Source organism: Mobula hypostoma, chromosome 22 (genome assembly GCF_963921235.1).
Source record: "Mobula hypostoma chromosome 22, sMobHyp1.1, whole genome shotgun sequence".
Taxonomy (NCBI): Eukaryota; Metazoa; Chordata; class Chondrichthyes; order Myliobatiformes; family Myliobatidae; genus Mobula; species Mobula hypostoma.
In genome coordinates, this window is record NC_086118.1 from 20,962,604 (window position 1) to 20,988,031 (window position 25,428).

Genomic DNA, 25,428 nt, shown 5'->3' on the forward strand with positions numbered 1-25,428 from the left:
TTGCCCATGATTGAATTGAACTGGATCATTTGAAGTTTCTGTTGGCATGATTGTTTATACTGTATGGTTTAAGCTGAACAAATTGGACATGACTTGTAGTACAAGATTCATTATCATCTATGTTTTAAATAAAGAATTTCACTGAGTGGTTTATGGGAGGAGGTGACAAATTAGTTGCTGTAGAAATGTATTTGAGTAAATACACCAAGTACTTTGTTAGTAACTTGGTATGAAATATTAAGAGTATTTCTGATGCTCCACATTGTCTTAACTTCTCAGCTATCATTATCCTAGCTTGTAGGAAAGAATTTGGATGCATGAAGGCCACTGAGCTGTTCCTTGATTTCCATGAGTAGGATGAGAGCTTTTAGACAATGAGAACCAGTGAGGGGTTTGAGTGGAATAAATTGCTCTCTTCAGAATTGTGCAAACATGGTAAATAGTTTAACCACAAATGAAAAGGAAAATAGATTAAGAACTGTCAGGTATGAACAGTTTAAGCTTTTGTTAGGATCATCTACAGTGGCATGTAAAAGTTTGGGCACCCCAGCTTGAAATTTCTGTTACTGTGAATAGCTAAGCGAGTAAAAGATGATCTGATTTCCAAAAGGCATAAAGTTAAAGAAGACACATTTGTTTAATATTTTAAGCAAGATTACTTCTTTATTTCCATCTTTTACAGTTTCAAAATAACAAAAAAGGAAAAGGGCCCGAAGCAAAAGTTTGGGCACCCTGCCTGGTCAGTAATTAGTAACACCCCCTTTGGCAGTATCACAGCTTGTAAGTGCTTTCTGTAGCCAGCTAAGAGTCTTTCAATTCTTGTTTGGGGGATGTTTGCCCATTCTTCCTTGCAAAAGGCTTCTAGTTCTGTGAGATTCTTGGGCCGTCTTGCATGCACTGCCCTTTTGAGGTCTATCCACAAATTTTCGATGATGTTTAGTTCGGGAGATTGTGAGGGCCATGGCAAAACCTTCAGCTTGCGCCTCTTGAGGTAGTCCATTGTGGATTTTGAGGTGTGCGTAGGATCATTATCCTGTTGTAGAAGCCATCCTCTTTTCATCTTCAGCTTTTGTTACAGATGGTGTGATGTTTGCTTCCAGAATTTGCTGGTATTTAATTGAATTCATTCTTCCCTCTACCTGTGAAATGTTCCCCCATGCTACTGGCTGCAACACAAGCTCAAAGTATGATTGATCCACCCCTGTGTTTAACAGTTGGAGCGGTGTTCTTCTGATGAAATTCTGCACCCTTTTTTCCCTTCTCCAAAAATACCTTTGCTCATTGTGGCCAAAAAGCTCTGTTTTAACTTCATTAGTCCACAGGACTTGTTTCCAAAATGCATCAGGCTTGTTTAGATGTTCCTTTGCAAACTTCTGACGCTGAATTTTATGGTGAGGACGCAGGAAAGGTTTTCTTCTGATGACTCTTCCATGGAGGTCATATTTGTGTAGGTGTCACTGCACAGTAGAACAGTGCACCACCACTCCAGAGTCTGCTAAATCTTCCTGAAGGTCTTTTGCAGTCAAATGAGGGTTTTGATTTGCCTTTCTAGCAATCCTACCAGCAGTTCTCTCGAAAAGTTTTCTTGGGCTTCCAGACCTCAACTTGACCTCCACTGTTCCTGTTAACTGCCATTTCTTAATTACATTACGAACTGAGGAAACAGCTACCTGAACATGCTTTGCTATCTTCTTATTGCCTTCTCCTGCTTTGTGGGCATCATTTATTTTAATTTTCAGAGTGCTAGGCCGCTGCTTAGACGAGTCCATGGCTGCTGATTGTTGGGACAAGGTTTGAGGAGTCAGGATATTTATAAAGCTTTGAAATTTGCATCACCTGGCCTTTCCTAACGATGACTGTGAACAAACCATAGCCCTAACAAGCTTATTAAGGTCTGAGACCTTGGTAAAAGTTATCTCACAGCTCAAATCTCTTGGGGTGCCCAAACTTTTGCATGGTGCTCCTTTCCTTTTTTTTCACTCTAAAATTGTACAAAACAAAAATAATACACTAATTTTGCTTAAAATGTTGAAAAGAATGTTTCATCTTTAACTTTATGACTTTTGGAGATCAGTTCATCTTCTACTCACTTAACTATTCACAGTAACATAAATTTTGACCGGGGTGTCCAAACTTTTGCATGCCACTGTATATTAACTGCTTTAATAATACTCTGTCTCCCATGGCTTTCTGATCAGCTCCAAATTTCCTGTCATTGTAATTATATGTAAATTGGATTTTCTCTTGGAAGTAAAAGGCTTCCAGTGTAATAGTGAAAACAAAGGTTTTGATTATCACTGGCACCTTAAATACCTGTTGCTAATTAGACTTGTTCACAAAGCTACTCAGTTGATCGTTGTGATTAAATAATGTTTTAACAATGCAGTGATATTCTTTATAATACCAAGTATATGACAAAGGTCTTTGTTTGTAGTCCTACCATTCAGAAATCTAAACTGCATATTATAACAATATCATCTTGCAAATTAACTGCTATAAACTGCTTCTCTTATGATCAGCACTTGTCTAACTTTTACTTAATTTTTTGCACAAAATTTATAACCATGATCAACAAAAATAGAAACTATTTTCTCCCAAATTGATTTTGTCTTTCCTTCTATTTGCATTTTGGAAAATGGAGCTTTATTTTGATCTCTTCATCTATTGTTTAAACATGGGGCAAACATTTAAAAATGTACTTTCTCTGTATTAGATTAAATCGGATTAAAATTAAATCTGTTTTGATCTCATGGTGATATGGTACAATCTGCAGTGCATCAATGTAAATCAAAGAGTATACTAGAAGTTTTTTTTCAGATATACAAAGAGTAAAAGAGAGGTGAGAGTAAACATTGGACCACTGGAAAATGAGACTGGAGAGGCAGTAATGGGGGAGAAGGAAATGGCAGATGAATTGATTAAGTATTTAGCATCACACTTCGCTGTGGAAAACACTAGCAGTATGCCAGAAGTTTGAGAGTGTGAGTGGGCAGAAATGAGTGCAGTTGCTATTACTAGAGAAAAGGGCTTGGGAAACTGAAAAGACTGAAGGTCACCTGGATTAGATGGACTGCACCCCAGGGTTCTGAAAAAGGTAGCTGAAGAGATTAGTAATGATCATTCAAGAATCACCAGATTCTGGAGAACTGGAAAATTGCAAATGTCATTCCACTCCTCAAGAAGAGAGGAATGCGGAAGTAAGGACATAATAGGCCAGTTAGTCTGACCTCTGTGGTTGGGAAGATGTTAGGAGTAGATTGTTACGGATGAGGTTTCATGGTACTTGGAGGCATATGGCAAAGTAGGTCAAAGTCAGCATGGTTTCCTTAAGGGAAAATCTTGCCTGACAAAACTTCTAGAATTCTTTGAGGAAATAACAAGTAAGATAGACAAAGGAGTATCGGTGGATGTTACATACTTGGATTTTCAGAAGGCTTTTGAAAAGGTGCCACACACATGAGGCAGCTTAACAAGATAAGAGCCCATGATATTACAAGAAAGAAAGGGAGCTTCTTTTTGGTTGAATGCTAGTGACTAGTGGTGTTCCACAGAGTTCTGTGTTGCGACCGCTTTTTATGTTATATGCCAATGATTTGGATGATGGAATTGGTGGCATTGTGGCCAAGTTTGTGGATAATATGTAGATAGGAGGAGGGGCAGGTAGTTTTGAGGAAGCAGGGAGGCTACAGAAGGACTTAGGTGGATTAGGAGAATGGGCAAAGAAGTGTCAGATGGAATATAGTGTCAGAATTGTATGGTCATGCACTTTGGTAGAAGAACTAAAAACATAAACTATTTATTAAATTGAGAGAAAAATAAAAAATCTGAGGTGCAAAGAGACTTTGGGGGCCCTCATGTAGGATTCACTGAAGGTTAATTTGCAGTTTGAGTCTGTGGTGAGGAAGGCAAATATGATGCCTTCCTCACCACAGACTCACTTCAAAAGGGCTGGAATATAATGTTGAGACTTTATGAAGCAGTGGTGGGGCTTTACTTGGGAGTACTGTGAGTAGTTTTGGGCCCCTTATCTTAGAAAGGATGTGCTGACACTGGAGAAGGTTCAACAAAGATTCAAGAAAATGATTTTAGGAATGAAAGGCTTTTATGAGGAGGAATTGATGGCTCTGGGCCTTTACTGGAATTTAGATGAAAGGTGGGTGGGGGGGATCTCTTTGAAACATATTGAATATTGAAAGGCCTAGATAGAGTGCCTGTGTAGAAATTGTTTCCTATGGCGGGGAAGTCTAGGACCAGGGGCACAGCCTCAGAATAGAGGGAATTCCATTTGGAAAAGAGGTGAGGAGGAATTTTTTTAGCCAGACAGTAGTGAAACGGTGGAATTCGTTGCCTCAGGCAGATGTGGAGCCAGGTTATTGGATGTATTTATGACAGAGGTTGGTATGTTCTTGATAAGTCAGGACGTGTAAAGTTATGGGGAGAAGGCAGGAAAATGGGATTGAGAGGGAAATCACAGTGGACTTAATTTGGCATTTTTGACACTGATCAACAGAAAATGACTCTTTTGTGTCAAAGTGAAAACAGAGCCTTTTTCTGTTGACCAGTGTCAAAAAAAGCCGAATTAAATCCATTGTGATTCTATGTTGTAAAACAATAAAACATGAAAACTTGCCGGGGGGGGGGCGCTGGTTGAATTCCTTTTATAGGCACTGTAGATAACAAGATGGGGTGATTTAATCCATTGGCTTCTTGAAGGATTTAAACTGTGCTCTGTCCGCCAGGGAAAGCGGGATCTCCCAGTGGCCACACATTTTAATTCCACGTCCCATTCCCATTCTGATATGTCCATCCATGGCCTCCTCTACTGTAAAGATGAAGCCACACTCAGGTTGGAACAACACCTTATATTCCGTTTGGGTAGCCTCTAACCTGATGTCATGAACATTGACTTCTCTAACTTCCGTTAATGCCCCTCCTCCCCTTCTTAACCTATCCCTTATTTATTTATTTACCTACCTACCTCACTCCCTCCTCCCTCCCTCCCCTTTCTTTCTCTCTCTTTTCTCCCTCTGTCCCTCTCACTATATCTTCCTCTGGTGCTCCCCTCCCCTTTTCTCTCTCTCTTGGCCTCCCGTCCCATGATCCTCTCCCTTCTCCAGCCTTGTATCCCTTCTGCCAATCAACTTTCCAGCTCTTGACTCCATCCCTCCCCCTCCTGTCTTCTCCTATCATTTCGAATCTCCCCTCCCCCTCCCACTTTCAAATCTCTTACTATCTCTTCTTTCAGTTAGTCCTGACATAGGGTCTTGGACCGAAACGTTGACTGTACCACTTCCTATAGATGCTGCCTGGCCTGCTGTGTTCCACCAGCATTTTCTGTGTGTTGCTTAAATTGTGCTGTTCCCTGCTTTATCATGAGAACATGGGGAGAAATCTCTTCTTTAGCAAGCATTTTTTTTTCCACTTGATTTGACTAGAACTGTCAAACATGCGAAGAAGAAATGTACCAAACAAATCCGTGTCTTGAAATTATTGTGCTGACTTGAATATGCTAAAAATTTTATGCAAGCTTACTTGCTATAAACTGTTTCGGGGTAACTAATTTTAAGTTATTAAGTTAACAATGTCATAATAGAGACGAGCGTACAAAAGTGTCCAGTGAGTTTAACAAAGTATGTATAAACAGTAAAATTTGTACCATGCTCTTGATATCAATATAAGGGCTGAATATCATACCCATTTAGGAAAAACAATTAAAAATACTCTTATCATTTGAAACATACTCATGTGTCAGTGCTACAAATTAATAAGTAACCCTGCATGCAGTTCATTTGACATGCACTAGTTATTGAAAATCATAGATGTGCCATGTACTTACAGGACTGAAAATTTCGTTCCAGCAAGCAGCAGCAGCGTAGGATTACAGTTTTAACATTGTTCATCTCACAGGTTGTAAATACATAATTATCAGTACTAGTGACAGAATGGATAAAGAGAAACTCTATTACATGTCCGTGCAGGTTTAGGACAAGCTTTATATTTTTCAACATGTTAATTTCCCGTGGGAAAGTAAAAGCAGAAAACTAGTTTCTTGAAAGCTTCTATATTTCGGCACTTTTGACATTGATGGTAATTAAGTATTTATCCATTTTGTACCTCAGGCATGCAAAAATTGACCAGCATTTTAAAGAAAACCTGTATTCCTTATATTTAAATATAAACTAGTGATAGCATCGGGGGCAGGGGGGAACACATTTGTGTTATCAACTTGCAAAAATAGCATGAAGCAGAGTTGAGTGGCTGTTAAAGTGTTATATTGCTTGAAGATAATAATTACTTAATAAGAATCATTTAAATAATTTCTGAAAACCGAGAAATAACTTGGTCCATCCTTTTCGAAAAACTTCTAGTGCCTTGATTGGACTGGAATGTACGTGAAGTATATTTTAATGTTTTGTTTGTAGTTTTGAGAATTTTATGTAAATTTAATGGCTTTATGTTCATATGGATTTGTGATTGAATTGTACTGTGAGAATCAGTGGTCAAAGACAGAAACCTCAGTGTTTGAAATTAGATTAGTTCAATACATTAGTAATCTGAATGTTATTTAGGTACAGGTGTCCCCCGCTTTTCGAACGTTCGCTTTACGAAACCTCACTGTTACGAAAGACCTACATTAGTACCCTGTTTTCGCTTTCAGAAGGTGCTTTCACTGTTACGAAAAAAAAATTCAGCACGCGAAAAAAATCAGTGCGCGATAAAGGCAGCGCAACCCTAGCAGCCGCTCTCCCCCGGATTCGGAACTGCTTTGCTTTAACACGTGTCTGTGAGCAGCCATTTCCAAGATGAGTTCTATGGTATCGGAAAAGCCTGAAAGAGCTCGTAAGGGTGTTACACTTATGGTAAAACTAGACATAATTAAGTGTTTTGATCGTGGTGAACGAAGCAAGGACAACATGAGTTTGGCTTGTGGAAGCTGATGAACATGATGTTGAAGAGGTTTTGGCATCCCATCACCAAGAACTGACAGATGAAGAGCTGATGCAATTGGAAGAAAAAAGGATAACAATGGAAACCGAATGAGTAATGATAAAGTACGACTTTAATTTTGAAAGGGTACGTCAGTTTAGGGGATATTTGCAGGATAGTTTGAGTCCTTATTAAAGAACTGTGTGATAGAAAAATGCGCGAGGCTCAGCAGTCAAGCAAGCCTTCCACATCAGCCACAGCAGACGACGAACCTCGACCTTCGACATCGAGGCGGGCAGAGATAGAAGGAGATGAGCTGCCTGCTCTAATGGAAACAGGCGACGAGATGACACCCCAGTGTCCCACCACCCCAACCCCCAGGCCACGGACAGATACCGATTCGGGGAGAATGCAAAGGTAGCCGGGAGGCACACAGCACATCTTTAAGAAAAAAGCCGAAATAAACATGCTAATTAATTAGGTGCCGCTGACACGTAATTATCGGCCCAGATCAGAGGCGACGGAATTGGAAATCGGCACTGATTTGGGCCGACAATTAAGGGTGGCACCTAATTAATTAGCATGTTTGTTTCGGCTTTTTTTCTTAAAGATGTGCTGTGTACCTCCCGGCTACCGCTGGACCCCTGCATTCTTTGCGGCAATGTATCACTCAGCGGCCCGGAGGGTGGGGTGCCACTGCACCACCCCTGCCTGCGACAAGTCTAACACACCATCATCAGTGTGCTTGGCAAGCTGTCTTCCCCATTCCCGTAAGTGATACTACACTGTACATACATTATTTCTACTTTATATAGGCTGTGTATTTTTATGTGTTATTTGGTATGATTTGGCAGCTTCATAGTTTAAAGGTTACTGGAGAGTGCTTGCGCGTGTTTCTGCCGAGAGCGCTTGCGTGAGATTTTTGCTACAGAGAGTAGTGCTGTAATGATTGTGGAAAAGTATTTCGACTTTATATAGGCTGTGTATTTATCATATCATTCCTGCTTTTTCTATGTGTTACTGTTATTTTAGGTTTTATGTGTTATTTGGCATGATTTGGTAGGTTATTTTTGGGTCTGCGAACGCTCACAAAATTTTCCCATATAAATAAATGGTAATTGCTTCTTCGCTTTATGACATTTCGGCTTACGAACCGTTTCATAGGAACGCTCTACCTTCGATGGCGGGGGAAACCTGTATATGCTTTGATAACCTTGAAGTGTGCAATGAATTGGATTTTGCAATTTATTTCTTACCAAATTGAAATTTAAGTGTGTCAATATTTTCTGTTCTATTGCTACCCTGTTGTTGGAGGGTTGGCGTAAATTTTGTGTGCTGCTTCGGAAAGAAGAAATACATTTGAAAACATGCTTGTTTGCAAAACAGAAAGAACTAGTTTATGTGAAATCTGGTATTAATCTGAATAGTTAATTAGTTTCATAGGGCAATTCTAAGGTGAACTGTGAGACTGGTCATTGAAAATCAACTCTATACCATAAATTTTGGTTTATTACTTGCAGTTAAATTTTTGATGTACTTTAATAATGGATATTCCACATAGCTATTTAAATAATATGTGGAATATCTGTTAAATTTGGTGAAATAACTGTAATAAGATCATTGCGAGATTTTACTATCTTAACCATTAAACCATCGGTAATATAGACAGAACACTATTCAAGACTTGAGCTCTTAGAACTTGATTATTCTCATTTTCAGAATTTCTTACCGTTAAGTAAGGGTGTGGATTACATTGGAAAATATGAAAACTGTTTTGTATGTGATCTCCATCCTTCTACATTATTCTTCAAATTGCTTTTACATTGTGAAGAATTATCACTGAATAAATCTGATTAAGGTTTGTGTTCTTAGGTGATAATATATAGTCTCATTTGGGTTGCCTTGCAGGTTCTGTGGTCTTATTCAGTTCCAAGGTGATATCAGAAAAAACATCCTTTTTGAGCTCTTGTTCTTGTTGTGTTATCAATTTCCAGTAGTAAGTATTTCTTAATTTATTTAAGAGTATCATAGAATCTTGTGTCCTACCTTTAGCAAATAATGAACAATGTATAAAGATCAGGGTGGAGGATATTTTTAGGCAGATGCTCTAACACTATTATCACATAGTTATCATGAAATGCACAGATATACCAATGTGAATGCAATAATCCATTTATTTAAATTCAGAATTTTGAAATGTATATCTAAGTATTAAATATAAAAATATATAATGCAATTCACCGAAGGTGTCTTACGTAATTTAAACCAGGCTGTTGCTTTTCTAAGAAGCAAATCAAATAAAAACAGCTACAACTACTCAGAAACATAATAAGACTCTGAATAGTGAAAATGAATGAAAGGTATTTCTGAGTTTATATTTGTGTGAAAGTGACAGAAGATTACATCTGGAACAGTTAATGCTTTGCTTCAGGCTCAGTAGTTGGTTGCCATGACACCAAATGTGTAAGGCTGATGATAATTACCTAACAAACACAAAGACAGTAAATCCATCAGAGCTCAGATAGAGATTTAACAGCTATGTCATGCATTGTTTGTTTGGTCATTATTATTCCAGCAGCTGGTAACTGTTATGTGGTCACTGGAAAGGGTCCAGCTTCATTTTATTTTAATTAAAAAAAACAGCATCCTGCTATGAAGGAAAATTTGAGTTAGCAGGTGACATTTAAGAGAAATTATTTTCTTTTATTTTTCTTTGTTAATGCATTTTTTCATGCTGTTTATTGCACCCATTTGAAATGCAGATATGTGCAATTAGTGCCTGAAGTGTATTTTAACTTATGACATCAAAAATTCAAAGTAAATTTATTATCAAAGTACTTATGTCATCATAAACAACCCTGAGAGATTAATTTTCTTGCAGGCATACTCAATCAATCCTTAATAGAATAATAACCATAATAGGATGAATGAAAGACTGCACCAACTTAGGTATTCAATCAATGTGTAAAAGCCACAAACTCTGCAAATACAAAAAGAAAGAAATAATAATAATAAATAAGTAAGCAATAAATATTGAGAACATAAAATGAGTCCTTGAAAGTGAATCCATAGGTTGTGGGAACATTTTAATAGGTTCAAGAGCCTGATGGCTGAGGGGGGGTGACTGTTCCTGAACCTGGTGGTGTAAGCTCTAAGGCACCTGTTTGTTGTTGTTCAGTCAATAAGTCAAGTCTAACTCTTTGTGACCTCATTGACCACAGATACGGAAGTAGATTGCCAGGCCTTTCTTCCGCGCAGATACAGCAGCTGCCCAGGTTAGGACCTGGCTGGGGTTTGAGCTCAGGGCCATCTGCCTTGAAGTTCAGTGCTGATGCCACCACACCACCAGCACCTGATGACAGCAGCAAGAAGAAAACATGTTCTAGTAGTGGGGGTCACTGATGATGGATACTGCTCTCCTGCAACAGCATTTCATGTAGATGTGCTCAGTGGTGGGAAGGCTTTGCCTGCAATGGATTGGACTGTTTCCACTACTTTTCATAGGATTTTCTGTTAAAGAACATTGGTGTTTCCATACCAGACTGTAATGCAGCCAGTCAATATACTCTCCACTATGCATCTATAGAAGTTTGTCAAAATTTCAGATGTCATGCCGAATCTTCACAAACTCCAAAGGATTTAGAAGTCCTTTGCAAACTTCGTACTTGTGTGCTGGAACTTAAATGAAGTTTTATGCAAAGCTGAGCATTTTCTGATATTTGTACTCAATTCTTTATGCATTAGTGTTTTAGTCCAGTTCAAGCCAGAATGAAAATTTTGTTGTCTTTATATCTGTTTTGTAAGCTTAGACTGTAAAATAATAAGAACTTAATTATAAATCCTTGGCAGTTCCCAGATTAAATAAAATTGAATGAACACGGATGTTTTAGAAAAGAAAAATTACAGAACACAATACAGGATTTTAGGAAATGGGGGTATTTAGATGCATAAGTGGTTTAACTTCAAAGGCAGTTATAGTCATCTTTAAAGGGGAAGTGATTAGGAAAAAATCTAGTAATTGTAACTATCAATGTGCTTTTTTTCAAATTAGTTAATGAAACAACTAATTATAAAGCTTTCTGCTTTCACTAATTGAGAGAAATTGATTTATTAGAATGAAGCAAAATTGAACAGATCCCCTTGCAAATTGCTATGCAAACTTTCTGATTAGGTCTAAATGTGGTTTTCCCTGTTCAACCCTGACATTATGTTGTTGCTATTCAGGATGAGTTGAAATGGGAAGCACTAATCAGTAAACATTTTTGAGACAGACTAATCACAACAGCTTCAGTTAATTGTCATATGTTTAGATTTTCAAAAAAAGTCATTTTATAAGGTATCACATAGAAAATGATAAATATTGTGATGATATAAATATTTATATTTCTGGATGAATCAAATTGGGGATCTTAAGAAAAAGATAGTTTATAAATGAATACAATAGGGAAGGAATAAGAAATTTCTTTACTCAAAGGATAGTTAAAATATAGAATTTGGTCCAGCGGAGGAAGTTAAGTTAAACAGCTTAGTTCTTTTGAACAGTAATCTAGGGAAATACATGAAAGAAAAATTAATAATTATGTGCTGAAAGACTTAAGTTTATGTCAATAAAAGGAGTATAAACAACAGCAAAATTCAAAATTCATTGGCCTCTGATTATACTAGCACTTAATTCTCTGAAATATTAAACATATTGACACTAAAATACCTATTTCACCGGTCCTAAAGAGTAAATCTAGCATTGATAATGTACACATATAAAATGTTAATAAATGTATTTTAGGGTTAACTTGTGTCTGATTATTCTATATTTCAAACATTGAAAGATGAGAATTGTTTTGTAATTCATGTTTTGAACAGATAAGGAAGACAGCTGCCAGCCAAATGTATGAAATGCTTTTAACATATGATGACGTCATTGATGCCGCGGTATTGGACGAAGTGATGGCAAGCCTTAGCGACAACAACTGGTAAGCAGCAACAACTGTGGAAGCAGGTCTTGCACTGTGCTCAAAGTCAGTTAGCACAAAAACGAGGAACAGGACTACAGAAAGTGTAGCTGGGGTGCTTAAAAAAGAAAAGACAGACCATGAAATATCACTGGCAGATAAGATTAATGAAAATCCTAAAAACATTTTATGTATATTAAGAGGGTAATTATGGAAAGAGTGGAGCCCATTAGGTACCAAAGGGGCAAACCTAAGATATTCCCCATGAATATTTTATTCACTGAAAAAGACAATGTAGTTGAACATTTTAAATTGAGTCAGTGAAATTCTTGAGTACTTTAGATATTTTGGTGGCTATAAAAGCAGATAAATTTGACAAGGTACTAAGCAGAATCCTATACTGATGTGGGAGGCAGGAGATTGCTTGGATTTTGGTAGAGACATTTAAATCACTTGCCACAGAAGAGGTGCAGATGACTGTACGACCGCAAATGTAGTGTCTTTGTTCAAAGTAGCCGCAGGTATAAGTAGATAATTATTGGCTGACGGTGGAGGAATTAATCAACATACAGAAACATTTTAGAAAGGACCTGAGTGTAATTGTGATCTGGCAGCTAGTGGGAGCAGGTTGACTCAGAACATTTATGAACTATCTGGATAAGCATTTGAGTTACTGAGGCATTGTAGGCCACAGACCATGGTCTTGTGAATGGGATTAGCATATAAGGGTTGAGACGGTCATGTTGACCAAAGAACTTGTTCTGATGTTTTTATGAATCTGTAACTCTCAGTTGGTCTTAATATGTTCTTAACCCCCTCCCCATTCCCCAAAGGGAATAGCTATTACTAATACTGAAGAATAACTGAAAGGCATTCCAGCCTCCCCTTTCATGTAGATCAGTGAAAAGACTATAGATATGAGAAATCCAACAGAGATACATTTAAAGATAAGTTGGCTGGGTTATATGATAACATTAACAATAAGAAGGTGGTTTTTGTCTGTGGGGATTTTAATATTGACTTGTTAAATCCTCATGGACGTACACAAATAACAAATGTTATCAATACAATGTTTTGCATGAGTTCATATCCTTCAATCACACAACCAAGCAGGATAACTGTAAATAGTGCTACACTCATCGATAACATATTTACAAATGTTACTGATGGGAAAATAACAGGAGGTTTACTCATAAATGATGTTAGCGATCACCTGCCTGTTTTTGTCGCTGTTGAGAGCTGCATCATGATTAATAATGAAATTAAAACTAATAGGTTAATTCGACATATAACAGAAGATACCATTAAGTCTCTTAAGGAGGGGTTAATTAAACAAGATTGGAATACAGTCTATGTAGATAAAGCCTATGAAGCATTTGTTTCTGTAATAACTAATTTGTGTGATAAACATTGCCCACTAGTTAAAAAAGTTGACAAAAAGAAGTATATTGATAAGCCTTGGTTAACAAAGGGAATACAAAATGCTTGTAAAAAGAAAAATGTATTATATAAGAAATTCTTAAAACATAGAACAAAGGAAGCTGAAATTAAATACAAGATATATAAAAATAAGTTAGCAGGTATTATGAGATCTAGTAAAAGGAGTTATTATAGTAAATTATTGGAGAATAATAGAAATAACATTAAAAATACTTGGTTTTAAATGAAATTATTAAAAAGGATAAAAGGAAAAACAATTTACCCATATTACTTTAATTCAAAGAATGGTATGGTAATAAAGGATACTAATTTGGTTGCAGATAGGTTTAATGATTTATTTGTTAATGTGGGAACTAAATTAGCTAAATCAATTACTGAACCCAGCAATAAAGATGGAGTAAATAGTAATATTATCAATATAAACACTTACACTATGTTTATTAGAGCAACTGAGGAAAAAAAAATAATTGATATAGTATATAAATCAAAGAGCAAGAAACTAGCAGATTGGAATGGATATGATATGTATTTAACTAAAAACATCATTGACGGTGTTGACTCATATTTGTAATCAGTCTTTGATTGCTGGGAAATTTCCCAATAAAATGAAAATAGCAAAGGTCATTCCAATATACAAAGCTGGAGATAAACATGTATTTTCAAATTATACACCAGTTTCTTTGCTCTCACAGTTTTCCAAAATATTGGAAAAAATATTTGTAAGAAGGGTAAGTGATTTCATAACAAAACATAATGTACTCTGTGAACAGCAATATGGTTTCAGAAAAAAACAGAACCACTACAATAGCATTAATAGATTTTGTAGAAGAAATATCAAACACTATAGAAAGAAATGAATACACAGTGGGAATATTCCTTGATCTATAAAAAGCATTTGACACCATTGACCACAAATTATTATTAACAAAATTAGAAAGATATGGTATTAGAGGGGTGGTACATGAGTGATTAAGTAGTTATTTGGAAGACAGGTATTAGTATGTACATATAAACAACTCGAATTCAAAACTTTTGAGAGTAACTTGTGGGGTTCTACGAGGTTCAGTGCTTGGTCCATTGCTGTTCATTTTGTATATAAATGATATATGTATGGTCTCTCAGACATTAGAATGTATATTATTTGCTGATGATACAACTATACTTTGTAGTGCGGAGCATCTGAAACAACTTTTGGATACAGTGGAGAAAGAACTGAAAATTATAAAGAAGTGGTTTGATACTAACAAATTATCACTGAATCTAAGTAAAACTAAATTCATAATATTTGGAAACTGTGTACCAAACTCATATAGTAAACTTAGAATAAATGATGTTGAAATTGACAAGATATCTGAAACAAAATTTTTAGGAGTGTTAATAGATAATAAATTAAGCTGGAAACCACATATAAATTATGTCAAAGCAAAAATGTCAAAATCTATTGCAATACTGTACAAAGTGCAAGATTTCTTAATTCAGGAATCTTTGCATACATTATACTGTTCACTTATAGTCCCATACATGACTTACTGTGTAGAGGTACGGGGAAATACATACAAAACAAATACAAACTCAATTTTTCTACTCCAAAAGAAAGACAAATGAATTGTAAATAAGTTGTTATGAGCCAACCAATCCACTATTTATTCAACTAAATACTTTAAAATTCAGAGATTTCATAGATTTTAAAATAATACAAATTATGTATAAAGTGAAAAATGGACAGCTACCACAAAGGTTGTTTAAAATGAGAGAAAGTCAATATGATTTGAGAGGAACATGTATATTTCAAAAACAAAGGATAAGAACAAATGTAAAAAATCATTGTTTTTCAGTCAGAGGGGTGAATTTATGGAACAGTTGTAGTTTGAATTTAAAAACATGCACCACACTTAACAAGTTTAAAAAATTATTTAAAAATAATTTAATGAACGCATATAAAATACATGGTTTAAAATGAATGGGAATAATGTAAATAAATGATACTTGGAATTGAATTTTGTGTTAAAAAGTTATGAATTTTTTTTGTTTTGATGTGATGATTGACGCCAAATATGTTGTTGTATAAGTAAGAGGGGTAGGCGTAATAAGCTGTAGCTTCAGCCTACACCCTTTAGGTCTGCTTTAAAGAATATCTATGTTTTTTTGTTGTTGTAATTTTGTCCTATGAAATCATCGTTGAAAATGATGCTTTTTGTTATGTTTGTACTGACCGATATAAATTTCATTCATTATTCATTCATTATACATAAATATTAAGATTGATCTTGTGAGCAAAGGGTGTTTTGGATTTTGCAGTATTCTACAAAGTGCAACAGCTTGAGCGATGGAGGAATTACTCAATATATGTAAAATAAAAAGTGAAATTACCAAGACACTGGTATTAAAAGTACTTAAGTGTTTATCTTCATGTTAATTCAATCATCATCTTTTGGCACCCTTCAAATAATTCCAAACAGATAAAGGCACTTGGATTTTAATTTAGAATAAAATGAAGGATTTAGAGGATTGCAAGTGAATTAAAGGATGTTATATTAGTTGTATTTGCTTTGTTGAGTACATGTATTAACAATTGTGAAAAACAATGGGCAACTTTAAGTATGTATTTATGGAAAGAATGGTTGGCCAGTCTTAGTGTATAGTCAGTGTGTTCAAGTATTCCTTGCCTGCAGACTTCACCATCACTACCTGTCTGCAGATTCACAATTAAGTACAGAAGTTTCTGATCAAATGGAGCTGAAGTACCTAGATACACTGGCCTCTCGGTTTTTCACATGCCACAAGTGGAACTGCTGAATGTCCTACTTATTTAAAGAGGTAGGTGTGGCCACTAACTAGGCTCTTTGTGATCCATTCTGCTGATAAGGCAACCTTTAATGTTTTTGCCACCTTCAACTTGGGCAGAAAGGTCTCGACTATAAACTTGCTTGGTAACTCTTTAATTCTCTAAGGGCAAGTTTTATCGGTACTTTGTTCCTTACTCAGAATGTAGGACTTTATTTTTTTAATCAAATTTTGGTTGAAGTCCAATTCAAGAATCCTTGATAGGTTTACACACTTCCATTCTTTCTACAATCAATCAGTAACACTTAATATGATATAACAGGTTAAATAACATTAATCATAGAGCATAAAACTTAAACAGATAATTAAAGTTTATACTAATGAATGTTTCACAAAATTTCAAAACTTTGCTTTCCCAGTCTCCCAACAATTGTGATTCCTCGAGGTGGCTGCAGGTATAATCTTGGTGTGGAACCTATGAGTGTACACAAGAGAAATGGGTATTGGGAATAGAAAGTTATGTATTAATACATTTTTTTCAGATGTAATTGATGAGATGGTTGTAAAATGAACAGCATCTGTTTCTCTATTTATAGAGTACCACGTAGCTACGGTTTTTTTGGATTCAAAATAATAGTGCCATTCCAGATGAAAATGCATTTCATCTTGAAGGGATTTGTATTGCCACTTCATATGGGTTCATTTTGTGAACAGAGTTAGACTGATTACAGCATCTAGTTCTGAAATGAATTAAGTACTTAATGTTACATGAACCAATCAGCAGGAAAAAGAACCAATATATGTATTTGAACTATTGGAATGCTTTGGACAGAGTAGAGATTTGCTTTGGGGTTGACCAAAGCTAACATTTTCTTCAGTCTGTTTCATATTTATTTCCTTCATTTTAATTAATAACCTTTAAGAAATGTCCTAAATTAGTTGAGCATTTGTTGTAAAGTATACTACAATGAACTGTACATATTGCTTTGTCATAGTTTTGTGGTATTTACAGTTAATGCTGAAATGGTGCTTTACATTGCTCCCAGTACAGAAAAGTAGCCACAGCAATCTAGTGATCTCTCTGACTTGGCCGTATCCTTTTCTGCCTATGATTTCTGTCAGATGTTGGTTCAAAGAAATCCTTTGTGTCTGTGTAGTTCATAAGCTAAGTAGAATCTTGTATTAAGAATATTCAGTTAAATGTGGAAGAGTACAAATCTTAGCTCAATATTATAGATGCACCATGAACTGTTGAATGTAGAGTCAGAATATCAGTTTATAAACTTAGTTAAATATTGGTACTAGTTTGTTATTGTCACATGTATTGAGATAAAGTGAAAAGCTTTTCTTATATACTGTTCAGGCAGATCAATTCATTACACAATTCATTGAGGTAAACCAGTAGCAATGCAGAATTGATTAGATTATGAGGACATGCAGTCCTCTTTTAATGTCATTTAGTAATGCATGCATTACAATGTTTTTCCAGAATGATATCACAGAAAACACATGACAAACCAAGACTGAAAAACTGACAAAAACCACATAATTATAACATATAGTTTCAACAGTGCAAAGCAATACCGTAATGTGATAAGAACAGACCATGGGCACGGTAAAATCTCAAATTCTCTCGAAAGTCCCATCATCTCATGCAGACGGTAAACCTCCAGCACCGCAAGCTTGCTGATGCAGCATCCCGGAAGCATCTGACCACAGTCCGAGTCCATCCGAAAACTCCGAGCCTCCGACCAGCTCTCCGACACTGATGCAACAAGTACCATCTGTGCAGAGGGCTTCCACCCTGGCCCTGGCAACAGGCAGTAGGCAAGGCCGAGGATTTGGGGCCTTCCCTCTGGAGATTCTCGATCGCACGGTAGCAGCAGCAGCGAAGCGGGCATTTCAGAAGTTTCTCCAGATGTTTCTCCGTGCTTCTTCACGTCTGTCTCTATCAAATCAGGATTGTGCACTGCATCCTACTTCACAGATACGATATCATTCGGCACGGCCGCGCGCGCTGCGTCACGCTGCCATCTTCTTCTCCCTCCCAATGTAATAGAAACATTTTAAAGTATTTGAGAGGAAATTACATTTGTAAATGTCATATTTTAAGGAATTAGAATTCCAGGCAGTTGAGGGTTGGGGAAGGTAGGGAAAATCAGCCACGTGTGAATTCCGCTGTTGTGTATTTGATCATTTCCTGATCGGTCAGGGCATCAAAGTTATATGGTGAGAAGGTAAGTGTACGGAGTTGAGTGGGATCTGGGATCAGCCATGATGGAATGGCGGAGCACACTCAATGGGCTGAATGGCCTAATTCTGCTCCTATGTCTTACAGTATATCTTATGGTTATTTCCTTACTTCATACACCATTAAATTTTCATCACACAACGTTTTCAGAATATTTTCCTGTAAAGCCAGCTACTTTGAATTAATGGGCACTATAACTGCAGCCCATTGATGCTGCTGAATTACTATACTCCTAAATTTAGGAAAATCGAATAAACTGCTTTGACGTCATTATCATGTCTGCAGCATGCAATCCAAGTGAAGTGCTGCAGTGTAAATTTAAACTCATTATCGTGGCATTGGACCCGGTTGGTGGTGTAGTGGCACCAGCGCCGGACTTTGGAACGAAAGGTCCGGAGTTCGAATCCAGCCGGCTCCCCTGCACGCTTTCCATCCGTGCTGGGTTACGAGCTGGCGATCTCTTTGGAAACTCACCCGGCAGAAGGCAATGGCAAGCCACTGCTGTATCTTGCCTTGTACGTGGTTCCCCACTGTGTCAGAGAGGCGTGGAGGGAAATCGTCAGCTAACCGGAGAAACTCCGGATGCAACATACCTTTCCTATCATGGTATTAAACACAGAAAATGCTGGAATGAGACACAAAGTTAACATTTCTGTCAAAGACTGTTGGCTTGTTTATATGCAAACTAACAAATTTCATTTTAAATACCTCAATATTTTTAGAATAGTTTTGGAAGTAGGTTGAATAATGGTGGAATTCTGAAAACCATGCATTCTTGTCACTAATTTTCCTTTCTGTTTGAAGTACAAAATGATTAAGTATACTAAAAAAAAATAGAAGTATGACTGCTTTGTGTTTCTTTTGCAGTGGAGGCTTTGGAAGAATGCAGCAAGTTTCAGAATTCGAGGCTCTTTGACTATTAAATAATATCTCCATTATTCTAGTGTTTTATAATAACTAATCTTCCAATGCAGTATTGTTGGTATTAATGATTTTCAATACTTACAAAAACGAAAGCCCTCATATATAGACTGACTGAATCCTTCTGTTGCAATTTCTCTGCCTTGAACTCAAATGTAAGGAATTACATATCTTTGTTCCTGAATACAGGGAATTAATTTTGAGTAATTTACTGGGAGTGTGCCTGAACGTCATCCAAGGTTAAGAAGGTTCAATAACTGAATTATTTACATTATAAATGTGTTATTGTTGATTGTTCCAGCTCCTTTAAAATGTTGCTCTAAGTAACAGAAGTTATGGTTCATGCTCACTGAATGTAATCTATTGTAAAGCTGTTATAACTGGTTAACTTGCCTAAAATATTCTTTGGCTGCAGGGATGCTGACCTTCCCACCGTACGAGCTCAGCGGAATCATCTCTGTGACCTGATGGGTGTTCCAAAACCGGTACTTGTTACTAAGGTATATTGGCAAATAATAGTTATATAGTAACAAGGCCTTGGCTTTACTTTTACACCACATTCTGAAATGCATATTGGCCTTCCTAACATTTTCTTTCCTTAAAGACTTTGCTTATGATTTAGGTTGTTAGCCGATTCCACTAGTCAGAATTATTTTTACATGTGTGATTGATTGTGCATTTGTTTGAAACTGTGTTTGTTTTTTTTAAGAAACAAAATTTTACTGTACTTGTGTAGGAGATTTTTCAAAGACAGTTCCAGGCAGGATCATGGCAATAAGACGTTGTTGATAATTTAAAATTAAGTGTAATCTGTATTACCAAGATAGTCCTCTTGTAGATTTGCATATTTATCTGTAGGTGGCAAAGTGGCACAGCAGTTTGTGCAATTTTCTCATTGTTCCTGGGAAGTGGGTTTCATGCTGACTTTGGGTACTGTGTGCTGGAACTTGCATGAATTGGGATGAGGTGCCTGCTTCCATACTGAATTATAGCCAGTGACTTCAGGTGTTCCCACGACATACTCCAGTTCCCTCCATGTTCTAAACATGTGCTGGTAGGTTAATAGGATACTGTTAATTAACTTTGAGTACAAATGGCAAAAGAATCAAAACTGGGCATAGGAGGATAAAGAAAATGCAAGAAAACAAGTTGCAGGGCAATCAGAAAGTAAGGGAGGGGCATGAAATTGATGAGATTACCATTTTGGAAGTCAGCATGAACCCAGTGAGCCAAATGGTCTCTTGTTGTATCACAGTAAGTATCTGAAAGCTCGATATGTTAGAGAGCATGACAACACAGCTCTTATTATGACCATTAAATATTTTGGATTTTCAGTCTGGTTGCTTGCCGCAGGGCCAACTAGAAATCAAATAGGAAACTGTATTCAGTACAAACTATTCTAATTTGGTCAATTTTAGAAATAGTTAGTAGCATCTTTCAGATCAGAAATCTTAATACTAATTTGTACACCTATTTTTCCAGAACAACTCAATGTGCTAAAACTTGAAAATCCTCAAAATTTGCAAACCTCATTTTCAACACAGTTCATAACTTATAACAATTATAAGTAACTATTTAGATTGGATCAACTAATGTATCATCAATCTAATCTTTTTGTGACTGCAGCTGCATCAGGGCGTTCCATGACTGAAGATTTCCCATGTGTCTGAACAGACAAGACATGCAGAGAGCCAAATGTGTATTCAGTCTACTACCCGTTGGATGCCTTTCACAAACTGTTCCAATCTGTTGCCACTACAAAGCAAGATGACTGAAGAGCTGCTCAGCATGTGAAGGAACACACAAATAAAGAGTAGGCTGCGTTCAACCTCAACATTTCCCTCCAGATGTTTTTCTTGATGTGGTTATTGATTTCCTTAAGACCCCAAAGGGGGGTAAATTGCTCAATAAGTCAATACTACATGCACTGTTAACAATTGTTTTTGAACGCAGTGTTTGGATGCAACCCTTCAACCCCACAAGACGGCACCTTTGCTTCCTCAACATCATTTACTTTGTTTAGGTTCAGTGTACTAGAGCTGATGTTCTGTTGCTATTGATTAATCTGAACCTAAACTACATTCTTAAATAAAAATCATGAGCTTTATCTGTACTCTCAGGCTGCAAGTGAAGTTTCATTTGAACTATTTCTCAACTCTAAATTTTATCTCCAAGTTATGGTGGAGAAACAGGTTATTTTCTTTGGAGCAAATAGAGAAGTACATAAGATTGTAACTAGTTTAGATAGTGTTATCAGAAGGAAGATTAACATCCAGGAGGGAGATTTAAAATTTTTGGCAAAAATGCAAATCTGAGCTAGTGATGAATACAGTCTTTATCCACCAGGCTGCATTTTTGAAGTGAGAAAATTTTGAAAAATATAATGGCAAGTTTCCTAATGTGCCCAATGTGACTTTGAAGCAGGCTTCAAATTATAATAATAAATATTAAATCAAGATTTATGATGTAATTTAGGACCCAAATACCACTGATTTTGAACAAGATATGTTGGGTACTGCACCAATGAAAACTTCACAAATTTCCATGTAAAGACTCAATATCAGATGCATGGGATCATCATGGAACACAAGTGGAACTGCAATAAAATTGTGTCCACAGCACAGTTGAAAGTTGCGTTACAGCTGTAATATAAGCAAGTAGAGTAAATAATGCAAAGTTGTAACATTGAGGTTCCCTACAATTAGTAACTAGTAAAGGAATTAAATGCAAATGATTATCACCAAATGTTAGGATGAAAGGACTTTTTAATCATAGTTTGTTTCTTGGGTTTCTGCTAATTCAATAAATAACCTGACATTCTATTCAATTTTATAATGATGATTGAGAGACAGAATATTGATTAGGATGAGATAATTCCTCTTCCAGTGGGAATTGGTGTCAACATAAAATTCATATATAAGGAGAATGGGTGTGTGTATTAGTCTTGTAGCCATTTTATGCTGCCAAGGTGAATCTTGGGAAGAGCACCACCCCATCAATGCAAATTTCATCATTGGAACCCGATCATAAATCTACCTTCACATATTCAAGGCACACAAGATGAAATAAGGGTAAATTTTGGTTCCAAAAGCTCAGAACCACAGCTCAGTCTGCTAACATTATATTAAATGTGAACAACCAGAGTGTTAAAGGAACTCAGTGGGTCAACCAGTATCTGTGGAGGTTGAAAATGTATGTCAATGTTTCAGATTGAGACCTTGCATCAGAACAGTATAAACAAAGTTTGTCAGGCTGTAGAAATCCAAGGGAAGGGTGGGACAGGGCTAGTAGGTGATAGGGGGAGGGGAAAAAATCAGAAGGCAGAGGATGATCCATAATGTGTTTAGGGCATGGGTGATCCCTCTTCTTGTTGTTAATGGTCATGAATTCCAATACATTTCTCACTGACACTCTATTCCATGTAGTGCATACATGACCGACACTGGCACTCTGCCCCATAGTGACAGATTAAAAAGACTCTCAAATGCCAGTAAACTGCTCTGCCACACCCTAGGTTTATGAAAGGTGCTGTATAATGCAGCTTTTTTTGCCTGCTTTGTTTGATGTGAGTGAAATGAAGGAGAAAAGGTTACTCAGAAATAAATGAGAGAGTGGACTGATTGTAATGTTCTAAGAGCCAGGATATCTCTAACAGAACACGTGGCCTCAGTGTCATAAGTATACGTAGGAAAAGCATGACACTTATCTTCTTCTGGGCAAAACACATGGAGAGAGTGTAATTACATCACAGCAGTTTTCAATGACTGATACTACAGGAATGAGGTTTTGGGGTACTTAGAGGCACATGATAATATAGGTCAAAATCAGCGTGGTTTCCTTAAGAAGTCTTCTCTGAGAAACCTGTTGGAATTATTTGAGGAAATAATAGGCAGGAGAGTCAGTGGATGTTTTGTATTCGGATTTTCAGAAGGCTTTTGTCAAAGTGCCATGCATGAAGCTGCTAAACAAGATAAAAGACCATGGTGTTACAGGAAAGTTAGATGGATAGAAGATTGGCTGAATGGCAACAAGCGAAAGAAAAAAATTGGGCCTTTTATGGTTGGCTGCCGGTGACTAGTGGTGTTCTGCAGGGATCTGTGATGGGCTCACTTCTTTTCACATTATACATCCTTTGTGGCCAGGTTTGAGGATGATATGAAGGTAGGTGTAGGGACGGGTAGTGTTAAGGAAGCAGGGCGTCTGCAGAAGGACTTAGACAAATTAGGAGAATGGGAAAAGAAGTGGCAGATGAAATATAGTGCAGGGAAGTGTATGGTCATGCCCTATAGTAGAAGGAATAAAGGCGTGGGCTATTTGCTAAACAGGGAGAAAATTCAGAGGTGCAAGGGTACTTGTGAGTCCTCTTGTAGGATTCCATAAAGGTTAACTTGCAGTTTGAGTTGATAATAAAGAAGGCAAATGCAATGTTAGCATTTATTTCGAGAGGACTAGAAAATTAAGGATGTAATGCTGAAGCTCTATAAGGCATTGGTCAGACCTCACCTGGAATATCGTAAGCAGTTTTGGGTCCTTTAACTAAGAACTGATGTGCTAGCATTAGAAGGTTCAGCAGAGGTTCACGAGAATTATTCCAGGAATTAAAGGGTTAACATAAAAGGAGCGTTTGATTGTTCTGGGCCTCTACTCGCTGGTGTTTAGAAGAATGAGGGGGGCAATCTCATTGAAACCGATTGAATATTGAAAGCCCCAGATAGGGTGGATGTGGAGAGGATGTTCCTATAGTGGGGGAGTCTAGGACCAGAGAGCACTGCCTCAAAATAGAGGGACATCCCTTTAGAATAGAGATGAGGAGGATTTTTTTTTAGGCATAAGTGATGAATCTGTGGAATTCATTGCCACAGGCAGTTGTGGAGGCCAAGTGATCAGGTTTATTTAAAGAGGAGTTTGATTGAGTAATCAGGATGTCAAAAGTTAGAGGACAGGGTTGGGGAATGGGGTTGAGAGGAATGATAAATCAGCCATGTTGGAATGGCAGATCAGACTCAATGAGCTGAATGGCTTCATTCTGCTCCAATGTCTTATGGTCTAATTAGTTTTGATAAAAGCAAAAATATTTTTCAAGTACCCTGCCATCATCCATTTGGAACCTAACATTAGATAGGTAGGTAGATACTCTATTGATCCCAAAGTAAATTACAGCGTCACGGTAGTGTTACAAGTACACAAATATACAAATATTAGAAGAGAACTAAGAAAGAATAACAAATGTTACCTCGAACAGTCTAATAGGAAGGGGGTCATCATTTCCCCAGCTATAGGTTGCCTCATTATAGAACCTAATGACTTCATATAGTGCTCTTTGGAGCAGTGCAGCTGTTTTAGTCTATTACTAAAAGCGCTCCTCTGTTCAAGCAAGATGGCATACAGAGGGTGAGAAACATTGTCCAGAATTGCCAGAATTTTCCATTGGGTCCTTTGTTCTACCACAGCCTCCAGTGTGTCCAGTTTGACTATTATAACAGAGCCAGCCTTTCTAATCAGTTCATTGAGCCTGTTGGTTCACGTTGATGCCATTGCCACAGCACACCACCACATAGAAGATTGTACTAGTGACAACAAACTGGTAGAATATGTAAAGGAGAGACCTGGATACTCCAAAGGACCTCAGTCTGCTCAGGAAGTAGAGGTGACTCTGAGCCTTCTTGTACACAGCCTCTGTGTTGGTGCTCCACTTAAGTCTGCCATCCAGGTGCACCCCCAGGTACTTGCAGATCCTCACCATCAATAGTAACAGGGAGCAATGCAGGCTTAGTCTTCCAAAGGTCCATCACCACCTCCTCTGTCTCACTGATGTTGAGCTGCAGATGATTCATCTTGCACCATTTGACAGTCTTCCACCAGGGCCCTGTATTCATCCTCCCATCCTCCCTTCACCCAACTATTGCTGAGTTATCAGAGAATTTCTGCAGATGACGTGACTTAGTGTATCTAAAGTCCGAGTTATACAGGGTAAACAGGAAGGGAGCCAATACAGTCCCCACAGATGCTGCTTATAGCCATGTCTGACACACAGCTCTGAAGCCACACAAACTGTGATCTGCCAGTCAGGTAGTCCATTATCCAGGATACAATGGAAGTGTCAACCTGCATAAACATAGTTTTTCCCCCAACAATTAGAGCTGTATGGTATTGAAG

At 37.2% G+C, this 25,428-nt stretch overlaps 1 protein-coding gene across 1 annotated transcript in view; it reads left to right on the forward strand.

Annotated features, from left to right (window-relative positions):
- The window catches only part of tbcd (tubulin folding cofactor D), a 268,107-nt gene extending 246,737 nt beyond the window's left edge, over positions 1-21,370 (forward strand). The window contains exons 36-39 of the mRNA XM_063074279.1: positions 8,836-8,923; positions 11,788-11,897; positions 19,688-19,772; positions 20,899-21,370. Of these exons, the coding sequence (XP_062930349.1) occupies positions 8,836-8,923; positions 11,788-11,897; positions 19,688-19,772; positions 20,899-20,919 (304 nt within the window). The 3' untranslated portion in view covers positions 20,920-21,370. The remainder of the gene's footprint in view (positions 1-8,835; positions 8,924-11,787; positions 11,898-19,687; positions 19,773-20,898) is intronic.
- The last annotated feature ends 4,058 nt before the right edge of the window (positions 21,371-25,428 follow it).